Consider the following 18,629-nt stretch of genomic DNA (forward strand, 5'->3'; position numbering starts at 1 on the left):
ACGGCCCACGTGCCTAGCGGGCCGTGCCGTGCCGCGGGCCAAACCGTGCCACCCTTCTTTTTTTTTTTTTTTTTAAAAAAATAAAATAAATGATAAAAAAAACGAATTAAAAACAACAATGAGTGCGATAATCCGAAAACACAAAAAATTGAAGAATAACTTATTTTATTATATGACGGTAGCCGGTACGAATGTACGATAATTCAATAATACAAAATTACAAAATAAGTAATGATAATTAAAAATCGTACAATAGTGTATGAATATTGAATAACTTCATTTATTATACGGAATACGAAGTTCGATAATACAAAAAGAATACAATAGTGTATAATGTAAATATGTAATCATGTAATTATTATTGGTCGTCTTCGTCTTCGCCTTCGTCTTCATCTTCGTCTTCGTCTTCGTCTCCTAGAGGTTCAAGTTCATCCGCCAATTGAGTGGATTGAGAAGTATGAGAACTAAAAGAAGTCGACGTTCCTTCATCGTCGTCGTTTTGTGCATAAGTACGATCTTGAGAACGAGTTTCGGCATCCAACCAATCCTTGAAGCAAACACACATTTCAAGTGTTTCGGATTTTAGTCTTGTTCTTCTATCGTCTAAAACTCTTCCCGACGCACTAAAAGCTCTTTCGGAGGCAACGGAGGAGAGTTGGATAGCAAAAATATCACGAGCCATTGCCGACAAAATTGGATGTTTCACGGCTTGTGATTTCCACCAATCGAGGATGTCGAGGCCAAACTTCTCTTCATCGTCCATGCCTTTCATGAAGTCGTAACTTAAGTACATTTACAACTCCGAAACATCGCATTGTGTTCTCTTACTTGATGATGATTCCGTACCTGAAAACTTGGACATCATGTTAGCAGCTTGTGCAAATAAACCTTTGGCCCGTTTACTTACACTTTTGGATGTTTGAGAAGGGGTAAATCGACACACGGTTCCATATTTACTTTCATAAACTCTATATAAAGAAAAAAACTCATCCGTCACCTTATTTTTAAAAGTTTCAACATCATCTTCAAAATTCATGTTACTATAATAAATATCAATTAATAAAAAGGTGCCATCATATTTTTGTCTAGGATCTAAAATAGAAGCAAAAATATAAATCATAGGAATATCGGTGTTGGAAAACGGGGGAGAAAACTAGCCGTTTTAGAGCTGTTGGAAAACGGCCAAAAACGGCTAGTTTTCCAACGGTCAAGGCACGGGCCGTGCCGTGCTGTGCCGTGCCTGGCCGTGCCACGTGCCGTGCCGGCGGGTCGTGCCAGCGTGCCGGCCCACGTGCCGGCCACCGTGCCACGGGCCGTGCCCGTGCCAAAATCCAAAAAATTGTTCACGGCACGGCCCACGGCCCACAGGTGGGCCGCCGTGCCGTGCCGTGCCGCCACCCGTGCCGTGCCGGCACGGCCCGTGCCCATGTTTAGTTGTCAAGGATACATCAAATCTTTTATTAATGTATAAGTTTGTTACACCTTTTTTTTTTTTTTCAAAATAGATTGTTTTTGAAAAAAAAAAAAAATTATAAATAACAATAATCCCAACTTTGCTCCATTTACTTTTAATAATTCCAACTTTAGATTAATCGAGAATAATCCCAATTTAGAGGGCTGATACTTTTTTCAATTCCAAACTGGTCTACAAAAGTTAATGACCTATTATATCTGGTCACTCGACACGTGTCAAGTCATGATTGAACCCACAAAAGAAAAAAAACAAAAAAACTAAAAAAAAAAAATTAAAACAAAAAAAATCAGAATATCAACCACCTTCCTCCCCCCCCCCCCACCACTACCACTGCCTAACACGCCGCAGCAATTTGCGGCCAAATTCCGACCAACGCCGCCACCAACATCGACCGATCAACACCGATTTCATCCCCAAATTCGAAGACCCACTGATTTCATCCCCAAATTCGATTTTCCATCAGCAACACTTCTGATCTCTGGTTATTTCAAAGTCGGGGAAAGCACACCGGTGGCCACGACCTCCCCAGCGTAGCCCTATTTTGTACCCTGATTCCCGATTTCCGCCGCCCATATCCAATTTCCGACGCCATCCTTGCTTCCCCCACCCCAACCTAGCCCCGAAATCGTAGTTGTTGGGAGCTTGGGACGGATTTTTTCGAAGGTGGGGACGGGAGGAGGTCGTTTCTAGGGTCGTTTGTGGGCTGAGTTGGTCCAATCGTTGCTGGTTGAATATGTCTGTTGGTGGGCGGTGGTTCGATGGCGGTTGTTTCCGGTGAATGGGCTGCTTGATTGTGCGCGTGGCGGCGTGGGAGCAGCGAAGATGGCAGTGAAGGAGATGCCTGGCTGGGGAAAAATGGCCGGCGCACTACAACAATTTGACCCTTGTGCCACAAGTAAAATCGCCACAAGTAAAATCGTGGCACAAGTTTAAAATTCCAGCAGCTATGCAATTTTGCCACGAGAATCTTGAAATTTTCTCCCGTGGCACAAGAAACCGTGGCTAGAAAATTGCCACGGGAAAATGAATGTCATGGCAAATTTTGAAATTTATGCCACAAGTATTCACGTGGAAAAAATATTCTCTTGCCACGAATACTAACGTGTCTAACACATTATTTGCAACAAATTCTACCGTGGTGACAAACTTTGTTGCCACAAATATTACCGTAGCTAATAAGCTTCATTACCTCAAATCTGTACTGTGGCTACCAAACTTTGTTGCCATAAATATTACTGTAGCTAACAAAGCTCAAAAAATATATATAAAAAAGGAAAAATTGCATTTATTTAAGCGAAATTAGTGCAGAATCACATACAAATACACAAAAGTTACAAATTTTATTTTATTTGTGTTTAAAATACACTAAAAACTAGATTAATACAATCTATAATTATGTTCGTGTCTTCTACTTTAACTTAACATGATCTGCTGAGCTTAAGTTGATAAGGCCAGAACGTATCAATTTGTTGCTGTTGTTCGAAGCGTAAAACCAGTCGAGTTTAATAGGGGATCTCATATGTGAGCATTTGTGAGACATGATGTGCTGCTGAAGGACATTGGCCCTTCCAGCTCTTCACCGAAGTCCTATAACATCAAACAAAAAAAGCTTTAGCCCATCTGAATAACAATTGTAGCTCTTCAAGCAACCAACAAAGAATATGCAACGGATCTATAACAAAGGCAGCAGCATTTACAACGACAACAAAAGATGCAGCATCGGCATCGGCTGCATCAACAACAATAGCTGCAGTGGCTAGCCTGGCTGCATTAACATATTATCTGTGACAATGTTATGCATTCACAATCATTGATTCTGTAACTCCTCAAAATATATATATATATAAAATCATTGATTCTGTAATGAAGAAAAAAATCACCAATATAAGTCTGACTTAAGCAGCAGCAACAGGGGGAAGACTGCAGGGTAGCAAGTAGCGGAGGGGGAAAGGCAACAACAGCTAGTAAAGGGGGGAAAAGACACTAGGACAGCAGGCTAGGAGAGGGGGAAAGGCAGTAGCTGCCAGCACGGGAAAAAGAAAAATTGAAAAAAAATATATAAAGTCCAAGACTTTTTTTTTTTTTTTTGAAATAATATAGTCTAAGACTCCTAGTGAAACTAAACTCTACTAATCACAGGGAAAAAAATTTCCCTTATTTTGTAGCAAATGTTTCTCAAAATCTCCCTTATTCTAGTTAGGTTTACTGAATGGTATATATAAAATGTTCATTATGCTCAAAACTCTTACCTATCACTCTTAAGCATGAAGTGGTAATGGTAAAGGGAATGCTGATGAAGCAGTTGGCTTTAAAGGGAATTTTAATGATGTTGCAGTAGAGAAGACAAGGGCTGGCATGGTACCGCTGTGAGAACCTTGGAGTTGGATTTTCCATGACCCGCTATTGCCTTTTCCTGTCAAGTGTAACAATTTGAATTGAAGTCTAAGCTTGCAACTGATATCCCTTTGTTTAAAATCTGCAGCAATTTCTAATCACCCAACCCAAAGGAGCATACACATAAATATAAAAGTTGGTTAAACTAGAATATACAAAGTGCCATCAATCATCTATGACTCATAACCTGATTGACAGGGGAAAAAATGGGATTAAAACCATTTCAAGCAGCAGGGTGCTCTGAACGAAATGGATGATCATAATTTGCTGGCAGTCCTGTTGCTGCTTGAGTCAAGTTCTGATCCTTAAAACACTACACATGGCACCATTTTAAACATTTGGACAAATATTATATCACGCCTAAATTAAATTGAAATGATCTAGGACTTGTCATTGCTCTTCTGTTGGCTCTTGAGCGGTATAAAAATAGGTAGTCTTAAACCTAACTAGATGAGAACATTCCTAATGTAATATGATGTACAGAAGGGGGTGAGGGGTTCACTGACTAAGTGCTTAAGTTAGGCCCAAACTACATCAGGGCTCATGAGATTGTAAAATAACTTAAGGCTCTAATAGATGGTTTGCCTCCAGTTGGCTAATCTGCCATCACAAACTACATCAGGGCCAAAGTAGGGGACCAAAGATGTAGTCATGTCCCAAATGATTGGCCTTTCAGACAAATTCATAATTCATTTTTTAAATGCAAAAACGGTTTTCGTAGAGCTGATCTAGTTCATCTACTTCAATATCTACAGCCTAGTTACTTGACATGATCACCTCACCCGCAAAATTAATTTTATTTTACAATTAGTTGGTGCTAAAAGAGCAATTAGCAAATTTCAATTCTGACTTTAGTGAATTGTTACCACAATCAAATTTCTGTCCGATACGACGATAACTAATATGATAGGTGCAGAACATTATGAGGATCAACTGTAAAAAGGGGGTTATATTTCATCTAGGATGAGACGGTCTACAAGATTAAAATCTACTTATAAGCAACTACTGAACATACAATATTCAAGTTGAGGGTTAAAACGTAACCAATCAAAACTTAACATGTTCAAAAACTAAATCAGATATTGAATCAAGATCAAAACTATACATTGAAATCTTATTCAAATTAGGATCGAACTGCACAAATCAATTAGCGGCCATGGAGGCTGGTTTAATCACCCACTTTGCCATATGCCTAATTGTAGCAGTGGCTTTCCTCTTCGAAACACCGCCATTTTCTTCTTTCTATCTTCTATAGAATGCGGTGGCTTAAGCTTCGAAGCTTTATCAATTTCCATCAGATACATTAAAGGTCGAAAACCCTAACTTACCCAAATCGAAAATAAAAAGGTGAAAATTTATGGTATAGCAAACCTGACAAAATTTTAACCAAAATGGTGGAATTCAAAGTGAGAATACAAAGATTTCATAGGCAAACAGAATAAAGAAGAGATTTGATTGATAATTTCAGAGCGAACTAGGGTAGTAGAACAGTAGAAGGCATAAGGATGGAGTTTTTTTGGTTTGATACGGAGGAGTACGAGGGAGTTAAAAAAGTTGTTCCTTAAAAAAAACGGAACAACTAACCAAGACCCGTTATTTATATCTTCCAAAAAAAAAAAAAAAAAAAAAAATAAAAAACCTGTTATTTATGTGAGGAAATGTGTTAATAGCTTGTAATCCATTTTGAAAATAATTACCCATTTTTCAAAAAAGCAAAAGCTAATGAACGTTCCGGAGGCGCTGGATAAGGTAGCTAAAAGTAGAAACATTAAATTAAAATGAACATTAATTACACCGATCGATGGGTAATTTTATTATGCTTTTCCAAATTAATACCGCTTTAAGTAATATTTTAAATGCTTATCTAACGCCCCAGGGGCGTTTGTTATACTAATGTAACTTTCACTTATACAGTTATACTAATTTGTTTCCTACACATATACATATAGTCCATGCATTAGTATGGGTACTGTAGACACCCATTTGTGTCTCCCCAAAACAAACCCAGTGATGAATACCTTTTGCGTCGAATGATTATCGAATGAGATGAAAGTGTGAAAGTGAAAGTGTTGCGCTTGATTTTTATTAAATTCTTTCTTCCTGTTTTTGAAAATATTTCTTTTCTCACTCTATTTTATGAAAACAGCCAATCCAGTTTAGTTTGGTCCACGACAAGGGTCCAATAATAGTGTAGTTGGATGGGGCTTGCAAAGATCTTTCCAACGATATATTATAAGCCCAATTCCGATGAATAATGAGGGAGTTATGACCAAAATACTAAACTAGGTCCGGTTTGATCTTTACATGCGGCCCAATGATCTAGGGGAGGGCACAATGTTAATTATTATTCCTAAAGTTATTAGAATTAATTATAGTCTTCTAGAATTCTCTAGAAGTTTCTCTTTAATCCTAATAGAATTAGAATTAATAATTAGATTTTGATAAAGTTTTATTTGGAATAAAATATTATTTTATGAAAAATACGACAGGAATCCAGGCTGTTTGAAAGCGCGTAGGACTCCAGGCTGTCGCCAAGTGACAAGCCTTGTTGCCACGCGACAGAGCTTGTCGCCAAACGACAGGATTGTCGCCACGCGACAGAGCTTGTCACCAAGCGACAAGGTCGGTTTTGCAGCGACAGAGTGAAGTTTTATTCCTTATCAAATTCTACCTATTTCCGGACTGTTTTCTTATAAATAGGGTCCTGAACCTCCGTTTTTTATTCATTCACAATCAATCATCATCTACAATCATCTACAATCTACATCATCTTTCTCTCTCTAAAGCTAAAAGCTTTCTCTCTCTTTCTAAACCTTCCCTCTTACAAAATTCCGCATTCACGAGATCTAGAAATACCTAGCCAAGTTCGAAGTTGCCTTCTCCCTAGACGTGAAAGGTTTGATATTTCTGAGGGTTTGGTCCCTAATCTCTCTTTCAATTATTTAATTTGATTGTTTGATTTTATATTTTCCTTGAAGTTACTAACGCGTGTATTTTGTTATTAGAAAGAGGTACGAGACATCAAAGTATGTAATTTTATTGCTCTATTCTTATAGAAAGCATGTTTAAATTCGTTTAATTCCTAGTATCATGTTAGGATGTTATTATTGCTTTCTAGTATCATGTTTAGGGTGCCTTTTACTCTTTTCTAATATCATGTTAGTATCATGTTAGAGCTAAAGCTTTGATCTTTATTGTTTAGTGACATGCTAGGATTTGTTATTAATCTTGTTAGTATCATGCCTAGGTTCTTGCTATTAATATTATGCTTTAACATGATTATGATAATTATGATTATTATGATTGTTATCATGATTATGATTATTATTTTTATGATTATCATGTTGCTTGATGCTTATTTATTGTTATTGCTTGATCACGCCTTTTATGCATGTTTAACGAGAATTTGTACTTGTAATCACGCTTAATAAGATAATTAATAATCTTGTTTAGGGCTAATATGATTATAATTCAAGTGATCACCAATAATAGTTTTATTTGTGCATTAAGTTCAACCAACATAGATAAACAGGTTTAGGGTTAATCTGTTGATTGCATGTTAGTCAGAAAGCGCACATGAATACGAGAAGAATGAAGTAGAGGCCTATTATTAGGGCAGGTTCAATCTCTTTTAGGTTGGATTTGTACCTTTATCCCCGAACCCTATTTGGTTCAAGACCTTTTGGAGTTGACGATCTCCTGGATCGTTAAGGGGTGTAATCTTCACCTTGTGAACGGTTTACAAGTTCCTAAAACTTGTTGGCGACTCTTTTGCTTTAGCTTCCTTCCCTTTGGACGCCACCATGCTTAAGTGTATGATCACAGTGGGGTTCAAGCTTGGGGTAATGCTTGAAATATTCCCTACAGGTACATTCTAGTATATAAATCTACCAAGTTTCTTCCCAAAATTTTGGTAATACTATCTTATACAATTTTCTGTCCAAAAACTTAACGGTATTTATTAACTTACCTAAAAAATATCACGTGATATTCCCTTTATACTCTCATTTAATCTCATCACCCATCTCTTTTGATATGTTATTATTGGCACCGATTTGTGCCTTTAATTATAGTTTTTATTTTTCAAATTTTACTCCGTACAAGTTGTTGCATTTTTCTTTGGTGAATTTATTAATTTTTCTACTATTGGAGTAGTGGTATTAAATATTTTCAAGTTGAGAAGTTAGAAGTATAGATTAATAGTAAATAAGAAGTGAGAGTGAGGGATAGTTCAAGGGGTTAGAGCTTCCCTCCCGATTCTAAGAGGTTCTAGGATCGATTCTCACCCCCGCCCTTGTGGCTCTCTAAACACCAAAAAAAAAAAAAAAATAGAAAATAAGAAGTTTCACTACTAATTTTGTGGTATAATTAAGTTATTTTCAATGCCATAGAATTAAATATTCTTATAAAAAGCTATTGTATGCTACACTTTTCTCCTTTCACGTGGCATTAGTAGATCTAGCCCCCAAGACAAAAACCACGACATAAGTGTATACTTGCCACAAGAGAATTATTTACCTTGGCGCAAATGTAAAGTTTACCACGGGAAAAAACTACTCATTGCATAAGTGTATATTTGCAACATGAGAATTATTACCCGTGGCACAAGTGTAAAGTTTGCCACGGGAAAAAAACTACTCGTGGCATAAGTGTTCATTCGCCACGGGAAAATAATTACCCGTGACATAAATATTTCTTCTTATCTAGGCTATGTATTATTGTCCATTTTCCCGTGGCTAGGTGAAATTATGCCACGAATTTTGAATTCCCGTGGCATAATTCGTGGCACAAGTGATGAGTTGTTGTAGTGGCGGGAGGAAGGGAAAGGGTGGACTACGGTCTAGCAAGGGGAGGGGGAAACCGGCGCAGTTGGGGTGGCCGGCCGGCGCTAAGGGGTGGCAGATTAGCATCTTGGCGTCAAGGGTTCTAACTAGCTGGTTCTTTTTAGCCAATTAACTGGTGACATGTGTCACTTTTAAAAAAAAAATTAATACATTCAATCGGTCACCAGTAAAAGGGATTGGAGAAAATAAACAGCCCCAAAGTTGGGATTATTATAGAATAATTCAAAGTTGACATTTTTAAAAGTAAATGGAGCAGAGTTGGGATTATTATTTACAATTTTTCAAAAAAAAAAAAAAACTAATTGAGGGACACACAATAAAATGACAAGCGTCATTAATAATGTCTTTTAGTATATAGTTATTGATTGATGACAAATTTAGTTAAATAAATATATAATTTAATGTTTTATATATGTATATAACATGAACTAATTGCATTACTATCTATATTAAAATTTTAGATTAAATTTTTACTTGTTAGTATATGATAAAGTATCTATAATTGATACATTTGCATTTGTTGTCACATGTATTTTCAGGTTAATATGTATATATATATATATATATATATATATATATATATATATATATATATATATATATATATATATATATATATATATATATATATATATATATATATATATATATATATATATACACTTTTAAGGAAAATTTGTTGAAAACCATCTTATAAAAACCAAATTTTGTTGAAAACCATCTTATAAATTCTTTTTTTGTCAAAGCGCACCTGTTTTAAATTTTTTTTTGTTGAATCCCACCACTTTTCGGATTTCGACTATTGATTGACATTTCCGGCGTTGATTAGCATGTGCACCTCACATAACCTACTTAACCCCACTTTTCTATTATTTTCCCCCTTTTCCCTTTATTCATTCCCTCTTCGTCACTTACATTTCCGTGCAATTTTATAAAAGGCTATAAAAACCAAAGAATGATGAAGAGGATTGACGAAGAGGGGAATGAATGGAGGGAAAGGGGGAAAAATAAAAGAAAAGTAGAGTTAAGTGGGTCACGTGAGGTGCACATGTTAGTCAACGCCGGAAATGTAAGTAATTAGTTGGAACCCGAAGAAATGGTGGGACTTAACAAAAAAAATTTTAAAACAGGTTTGCCTTGACAAATTTTTTTTTAAAACAGGTGTGTTTTGACAAAAAAAAATTTATAAGATGATTTTCAACAAAATTTGGTTTTTATAAGATGGTTTTTAACAAATTTTCCTACTTTTAATATTACATATATAGATTCTTAATTAAATTCAATATTGTTTAAATATATGTATACTGTCAAAACCTTGATTATACAACCACATGTATCATAAAAAAAAAATCTAACCATTAATGAAAAAAATATATATTACTATAAGATGATAATTATCAGAATCATATGGGAAAAAAAAAGCCACTAAGGAAGCTTTTATGATAAAAACATAAAACATCTTGAAATATAAAACAAGTTAGATCTTTCATACTTAAAATTTTGCTTTACATACTTGTATTTTTATACTAACTAGGGCAGTTAATGCACACGTCATATCTAACCATATTTGGAATCTCTTTCGGTTTGGCCTTACATCACAAATTTAGTTATTGGTAGCATAATGTGAGAAAATATATAAACAAATATATATGGGGGTATAAATGTCAACATATTATTCTTAAGAGAAAAAAAAGGTAACTATCATTAATGAAGACAAATAAGTAAATAAACATTTTAAATGGTATAATTATCCAAACACTATTCATTTTAAAACCTTGTACATATTAATGAGGGTATATCTGTAAATACACATTTTGAAGGATATAATGGGCATAACACTATTAATAAGAGTAATCTTGGTACTTTTTATAAGAGAATAGAGAAGAGAAAATCATTAGAGATATTAATAGTTAAATATGTGTATTGACGAGTATATTGTACTTCATATAATATATATATATATATATACATATGTTATCAAATTATTAATCTATATTATACTCTATACTTATTCCTGTGTTTCCTTTTAAATGATACACATCTTTGCTCATATTTTAAGCAATATAAATGAATAAATTATTCAAAATAATTTATACACGTAATATGTGAAAAGATGCATTTGCAAAGTGATTTTTTACGCGTAATACGAACACTTAATAATAGATTAATTAATAATATAATAGAAAGAGTAAATATTAATTTGTTTTTCATAGTTGGTTAACGCACGCGTACGACCGCCAACTAGTATAACAAATACTTCCTCCATTTTTTTTTACTTGCAACACTTCCCTAAAAAGGAAATGTCACAATACTTGCAACACACTATAAAAGGAAAGTTACTTTAGGAAAAAACTATACTATTTCCCTTATAAAGCACATGGCCCACTAAATTACACTCCTAACAAACACTCATCATCCCAATTTAAAGTGTATTATATCATGTGAACCCCACACTTCTTAAATACCGTGAAAAAGTGTGTGTTGTATCTAAAAGAAATTGGAGGAAGTAACAATTATAAAGAAATAAAATTAAGTGCTTTAAAAAAAAAAAAAAAGAAAAAGAAAAAGTGCCAACTTTTTGATTGTATACGAAAGGCTACAATTGGCCCAAAAGGCCCAAAGCCATAGGTAACGTGGTAGCCCTTGACAATAGGCAAATTGCCAAATTCTATTGTATGGAACTATGGAAGGCATGCTACCAAAGCGCCCTAAAAAAAAAAAAAAAAAAAAAAAGTATGCTGCCTAAGTAATTTTGCCAATTCATGTGTTGATATATATAACAATTAACGGTCACAACTGCCAGATTGGACGTTTATGTTTAACAGAAAATAAACGTGAATGCTAAATGGATTAAGGTTTGTGGTTAGTACACTGATAGGGCAGCACCCTATGACCCGTCATGTAGTTTGCATACAATACTTAATAAATGAAGCTTTTTTTATTATATAATCAAAGTTTTACAGTAGTGTAGCTTGTTTGAGCGAGTTCTTTTTTCCAACTACAAGTAATTTTTATGCATAATCAACAACGCACTCTTATCACTATTACTAAAATACATGTATCAACTTATATATAAGCTCACGTAGACTGGATACTCATAGACGTACATATAAATGAGTAATAATGTAACATTGACGTCTCTAGAGATTGTGATGGAGATTAATGATGCCCAACACCAGGACTAGGGACAGACTGCAAAACCCGATCACGGTTGCTAGGATGATACCTAGTCATGAATAGCTTCTTCATGTTACTAAGCATGACTTCTTCATAGCCTTTATCACTTGGGGCAGAATGCAGAATGATGCCCTTAGGAAGGGCATTTTTCAACAAGCTACCCTCAAAATAAGGTATCTTTTGAGTCTCCTTAAACATCATCCTTGTTGCTTCAATGTGAGGCGTAAACATGGTTAATCCCACAAGTACGAATGCAAGGATAATCGTGGTTGCACGAGCCATTATAAATAAATTTGAGCTAAAAGAATAACTGATATGTTTATGGTTTGTGTAAGAATGTTTTGTGACGCTATTCAATTAAACATGGAAGGTTAAGAAGTGGTAATGAAGGTGTTTATATAGGTGTAGCTCTAGGATGAATTTGTAGTAAAAGAAAGCGTAAGAATGTAGTTAACCATAAGGTAGTAAGAGTAGTTGTTTTCAAAGGAGTGCCTTGTGGAAGTAATTAAGCTGCCGGCCCATATTGTTTGGAGTAATATGCTAATTGAACAATTTAGAGTCGTGTGGTTACTTGTTAAAATTAAGCGGTTATTAACTCATTTGTTTAAGTTAAAATTTGGTGACTCAGTGTTAATATATACTCTATTCGTTTCATAAAGATGAGAATTTACTATATGAAATTAAGGGAATATGAAAAATGTAAATAATGGGTCATTGAATGGAAACACTTGACAAATTGGTAATTTGGTGTATTATTTATTATTATTCATTTTGTAAAAGTTAATTAGATTGAGTCTTGAAATGATATAATCTCACACTAAAACGTATTAAATCTCACTTGGCCAAAAAATGACAAGGCGCATAACCTACAAGTGCAAGACTATTATTTAAATTGCCCATAGTACTAGTAAAATAAACTTGTTATGTACGGAGTATATCTCAATTTTAAAATTGTTTAATTACCACAATTTGCATTGTATGCTTATTGCGCACCGGATTGAACATAGGAGTTAAATTTAAAAATATTAGATAAAATATTAACCTAAATAAGGGCTAAAACATACAAATTGGCGTTTGTATGACACTGTGACTCACATCAGATGTTTCTAAAACCCTCCAAAATTTTGAATGGTTATTACTAACTGCAGCTTTCAACAAAATTGTTAATCAATTTAATCAATCAACAGTTCACAGTTTTAGAATTGGGTTGTACCTAAACAATAATCTTTCATAAAGTAGAGCAAGGAACTTATGACATAAGACTAAAGGCAGTACTTTTTGCCTTCAAATACTGTACAAACAACAAAAGACAAGAACAGGAAAAACACTATTATGAAAAAATTGCAGTGAGAATTCCACATTCAACGATCTCTAAATCATAGATGATCACTCTTAATCACAAGAAAACCGTCGATAACACGATACTTTCATCTAATTTGGTGAAGCTTATGAATGTAATGTAGTTCAAACAAAAGTTCAAAATATTGGCTGAAATCAACCCATCAACAACTTGTAGAAGCCAAAAAGATGCATGAATCTTGGTTACAGAAAAAACGTATTACCTCTGTACTTGGTCTTAAAGGCCAATGCAAACGTGAAGTAAATCAATTTTATCTGCCTAATTTAGGCATATGCATCCTGGCTCTTTTACATGATTAAAACATCCAATTTTGTTTCGCATGCCTGTTAACTATTGATATAGGTATAATTAGATCAGTTAATCATATACGAAAAATATAATTCAAGAAGAAAGATTGGACTTCAGCAGTTCTGGGGTGAAGGCAAATGTTTTGTATGCCAATGGATCAAAAGGTTTCTATTCAACACAAAAACAGACACTTAGATTTAAACAAAACTTGATCAGTTGATTGCTTGTCATCTTAATGATATAAACTTTGAGGTAAAGAAGACATGTCTATTTTTCCAAAAACCTACTTATTCAGGATCATAATAAAGAAACGTAATCCATCTGTTTATGATAGGCCTAATCTATTGGACATGCGTGCTTAATCCTACTCAGCCTGTATTTTCTTGTTATTAGTTTTGCAGCAACAGAAAACACCAACTACTTGATCCTCATATCGACAAGAGCATGAGCTGCAGGACATAAGGAAAGACTGAAGGCATGGAAGGCTTGCACAGTTATACAGCGCGAATTATACAGGCAAATTACAGAGCTCCATTTAACAGAGAATAATGTAGAGCAAATCAAGGCCTGAAGATATAGTAAAAATGTAGTTAGAAGAAAAATGGAGCTTCAGGCACTCGAATGATGTAGAGCAATGCCTGTATTTTCTGTCTTGATGTGCCTAGCCTGCATTCAGTGATACTCCTTTATCCATATACTCAGTGGCGTATACAACTACACACTATTAAACATAGACAGATAAAACTGATGAAAACATAATGAATTTGGCCTATATTTCTATATTGGGGTTCACTGTCAGACAATTACAAGGAGACAATCGTGAATTCTGGATCCTGGCAGACGGAACTAGCTAAATGTAATATTAAAGGAAGATGAAAGCAGAATTTAAATTCACATACAAAGTATTATATCACTCGGGCAAAAGGATATATTTAATGCACACAATAGCCATTAACAGTCAAGTGAACAATAGCATTCAACGGAAAAGTGCAGTTTTGATGCAGTATACTTATCAATTGTTATGGTAATTGTTAGATTTGACCTAGACAATTTAACAGAAGAAAATGTAAAAATTCTACCCTATAATACTGATTTCAAACCAGCGATAACACAATTTAAAACAGAAGCTAGAGACATTTTCAAATAATAAAGTGATACACTTATTCATATACAACCATTATCATAAGTGATGCACTTGGATACAAAAAGGTAATATGATAAAAATCAGGTAGCATAAATTTATACTCCGTATTTGATTTTTTTTGCAGAATTTAAGTATATTCCTACCAGGGTCGTAGAATTGTTAATAGCACAAGGCCTCTAGATTGTTTAAGACAACCCTGCTTGTTTTGTATTTCTTTGCATCACCCTTTTGATAGGTAATGACTAGGGGTGTTCATTATTTGGACCCTAATCCGAAATCCAATCCAATCCGGTCCAAATAAGCTATTTGGATCGGAGTTTTTTTAATTTGGATTGGATTTGGACTCAAATTTTTTAAGTCCAAAAGTCCAATCCAGTCCAAATTTATAAATAAATAAATATATAATAATAATAATAATAATAATAATAATAATAATAAACCTCAACCCATATAACATCAATATGCCCAAACCCAATAGCCCATTATGAATTTTTAAGGAAATTTATTATTATTATTATTAATTCGGATTTGTTTTATTTATTAGAGTTATGATTCTTATGAGTTTCTTAGGAATTTTTTTTTTTAATATTAATTCGGATTGGATCGGACTCGATTCAGATAATAAGATTTTAATTTGGATTGGATTGGATTGGATTGGATTTTGAAAACTTTGGATTTGGATTTGGACTATAAAATGAGAGTCCAAATATATTTCAGATTAGATTGGACTAGGCTTCAGTTCAATCCGAAGTCCGAACAGACACCCCTAGTTATGACTTATTCTTTTCAACTTGTTTCAGATAATTATTACTTTATCTTAATAAATTAAGATATAGCAACTTTTGTGTCCGGCTGGCCATCCACACCTTGTAGCCAACTAACACACACCAAGTGACTCCTAACCGACGAGTAACCCTTGACCGAGTAACCCATGAGCGACTAAGTAACCCCTGACCGAATAACCCTTGACCAACTTAGTAACCCCTAACCGAGTGAATAACCCATGACCGAGTAACCCCTGACCGACTTAGTAACCCATGATCGAGTGAGTAACCCTTAAGTGACTTACTAACCTCTGACCGAGTAAGTAACCTACATAGCACTAACAAAGTGACCCTCATAATAATTGGCCACATGGTGTGACCAACCACATATAAAAGTTTGTGATTTAGAACAGATCAGCTCAGAAACATTCAGATCAGATAATAACTTTTAATTATCATTTACTTATTGCTAAATATCTTTAATTGCGTATTAAAAAAATTATGAAATATATATTTGAAAAGACAAATCAAATAAAATCCAATTTGATAATGTTTTTATAGATTAGTAATAAAATGTGGTCAAGTTTAGTCAAATTAAAAAATTAGATATTAGATCAGATTAGATAATAAAAATTTAAATCAGACCAGATCAGACCTCGGATTAAAATAGACCACATTGTTAGAGATATAAGATATATCGGAAAATATATATGTGATATATTTTCCATATTATATTATCATGAGAATAATATATTTAGGGTTATTTTTAACTCACTGAACGCCATCTCTGTGCCGCCACCATTATCTCAATTTGCTGGCTCCACCTTTGAGGTTGGAGAATCGTCGTCAGTGGCGGTGCATATGGGTGTAGAAGAGGAGCAACCTCGCACCCTATTCCAACTTTTGGGAATTGATAATTGGGAGCAACAAGGAACAACAATTGAGGCTTAAGGGCTATTGCAACATATACCGAACCTTGACTTGGGTGCAGCGTTTGGCTTGGAGATGCAAGCTACTTCTGAGGATTTACCAAGGGTAAATTCGGACTCTTATAATGATTTTTTGGATGCTAATCATTTAAATTTTGTTGAGGCAGGAAGAAGGATGGTTTAATCTTTGGCCTTAGCAAGGGCGAGAAGGGTGTTTCTCGATCGTCGTCCTAGGGCTTTATTCTTGCTGGATTCGCCCAATTCCTTTGGGGGCGAGTTCCAAAATTTTCCAATGACCGAATTTGATCCACCAAATTCATCCGTTTCACAATTGGATTCCCTTGATATTGATGAATTTTTACAGGAAAATTCTGCTAGCAGGGTCGTTCGATTTGGCTAGTGTGGGAGAGCAAAGATGGCTTGATTTACACGAGCTTGAAGAGCTAAGATTAGAGCCCTACGAATGTGCTAGCAACTACAAGAATCGCACAAAAGAATGCCACGATCGCAATATTGAAAAGAAAACATTTCTTATAGGCGAAAAGGTACTTCTCTACAATTCTAGGATGAAATTATTCCCCGGAAAGCTTTTATTGAGGTGGAGTGGTCCTTTTGTTGTTAAAGAAGTGTTTCCCCATGGAGCGGTGGAAATTACGGATTTGGACGGATTGAGATCCTTTAAGGTTAATGGGAATCGCCTCAAGCTTTACTATGAGGGTGCTCATGTTGGATTAGTTGAATCTTTACAGTGTAATCTTGCCTCTTGAGTGTGGAGGTCGTCAAGCTATTGACGTTAAATAAGCGCTTTTGGGAGGCAACCCGAGTTAAAAAAAAAGAAAGAGAGTGCCAAATAAATAAAAAAAAAATGAGTGAGTGATATAAGACAATGGAGAAAATAGTAGGTTCTTTCTGATTTGGCTAACACTTTGGTTGAATTTATGCTCTTGTGGTTTTGATATAGGTATTTGAAGCAAAAGGTAGCAATAAAAAAAAGAAAATATTTTGTTTTCAGTAGCTTGGAGCGGGCGCTCCAACCACACTGCATGCTCACTCCAATCTCAAGGGAGAATAAAAAAGCTTCAAGTCTCAGAGGAGCGGGAGCTCCTCGACACATGCACGCCCGCTCCTCCTGCCCCGTCAAAAATAGAACCTACAGGTTTCGCGAGGAGTGGGCGCTCCTGCCATGATGCACACCCGCTCCGTTCTGGGTGTGTAAACAGGAAAAAAAGTTCAATGTTAGGAGCTGGCGCTCCAAGATATAAGCACGCCCGCTCCAAACCATACAAATGCAATCAAGAACTTTTCTTCAGCTTGGAGCGGGCGCTCCTCAAGGCATGCACGCCCGCTCCAATATATGCATTTTCGATCAGGAACTTCATTTCAAAATTGGAGCGGGCGCTCCTCCAGCACTGCACGCCCGCTTCGAAATCACCAAAGCAATCAGGAATTCCATTTCAAAATTGGAGCGGGCGCTCCTACTCATATGCATGCCCGCTCCTCCATGGGTTAGCAACATCAGAAAAGGGGAATGGTGTTTGGAGCGGGCGCTCCAACGTAACTGCACGCCCGCTCCAAACTAAGGAGTTGGAAGCAGGAACTTTTCCAAAGTTTTCGAACGGGGACTCCATAGAGCCTGCACGCCCGCTCCGTTCTGGGCAGACTTAAATGCTCTTGAACGGGGCTTGGAGCAGGCGCTCCTCAAGGCTACACGCCTGCTCCTCCCTAATGCCGTAGCATAAATTCAGTTTGAAGCGAGGGCTCCTCCAGCACTGCACGCCCGCTCCAAACTGGCCAGGGCAAGTAGTATCCAAAAAAATCGACAGGAGCGGGCACTCCTATCCCACTGCACGCCCGTTCCTTCCCGTTCGAAGTAAAAAAAAGAGAATCTTTTATCTCTTTTTACCCTTTTCTCCTCTTTCTTCACCACTCATTCTCACTTTCATACTCTCTCTCCTCTTACCCATCTCCTTCTCTCTCTAAAAACCCTCAATTTCTCCAACTCCTCTCTTAAATTCAATCATCAAATCCCAATATTTTTCACCAAAAATTCACAAAATCCTCTTCTCCTCTAAATTCTCTTTCCAACAACACAAAATTTACCCAATTTCAAGTACAAAAATTTCAAACCCTAGAACACCACCATTGATAATTGAAGAAAAGCTTGGATTTTCAACAAATTGGAGCTAAGAAAGGAGGAATTGAGCAAAGCTTGGAGGTTTAAGAGTATTTTCATGCTCTTATGGGTATAAATTCCC

The 18,629-nt window shown here is 35.6% G+C and overlaps 1 protein-coding gene across 1 annotated transcript; it reads left to right on the plus strand.

The window, feature by feature from the left end:
* The first annotated feature begins 16,724 nt into the window (after nt 1-16,724).
* LOC145575548 (uncharacterized) lies at nt 16,725-17,141 on the plus strand. The gene has a single exon (XM_081633404.1). It carries the CDS (start codon nt 16,725-16,727, stop codon nt 17,139-17,141), a length of 417 nt encoding a protein of 138 aa, XP_081489530.1.
* Nucleotides 17,142-18,629: the final 1,488 nt, after the last annotated feature.

This window comes from Chenopodium album, chromosome 13 (genome assembly GCF_948465745.1).
Source record: "Chenopodium album chromosome 13, dcCheAlbu1.1, whole genome shotgun sequence".
Classification (NCBI taxonomy): Eukaryota; Viridiplantae; Streptophyta; class Magnoliopsida; order Caryophyllales; family Amaranthaceae; genus Chenopodium; species Chenopodium album.

Excerpts from the sequence above, each read along its gene's own strand:
- LOC145575548 (XM_081633404.1), top strand. The coding sequence starts at position 16,725 with ATGAATTTTTACAGGAAAATTCTGCTAGCAGGGTCGTTCGATTTGGCT.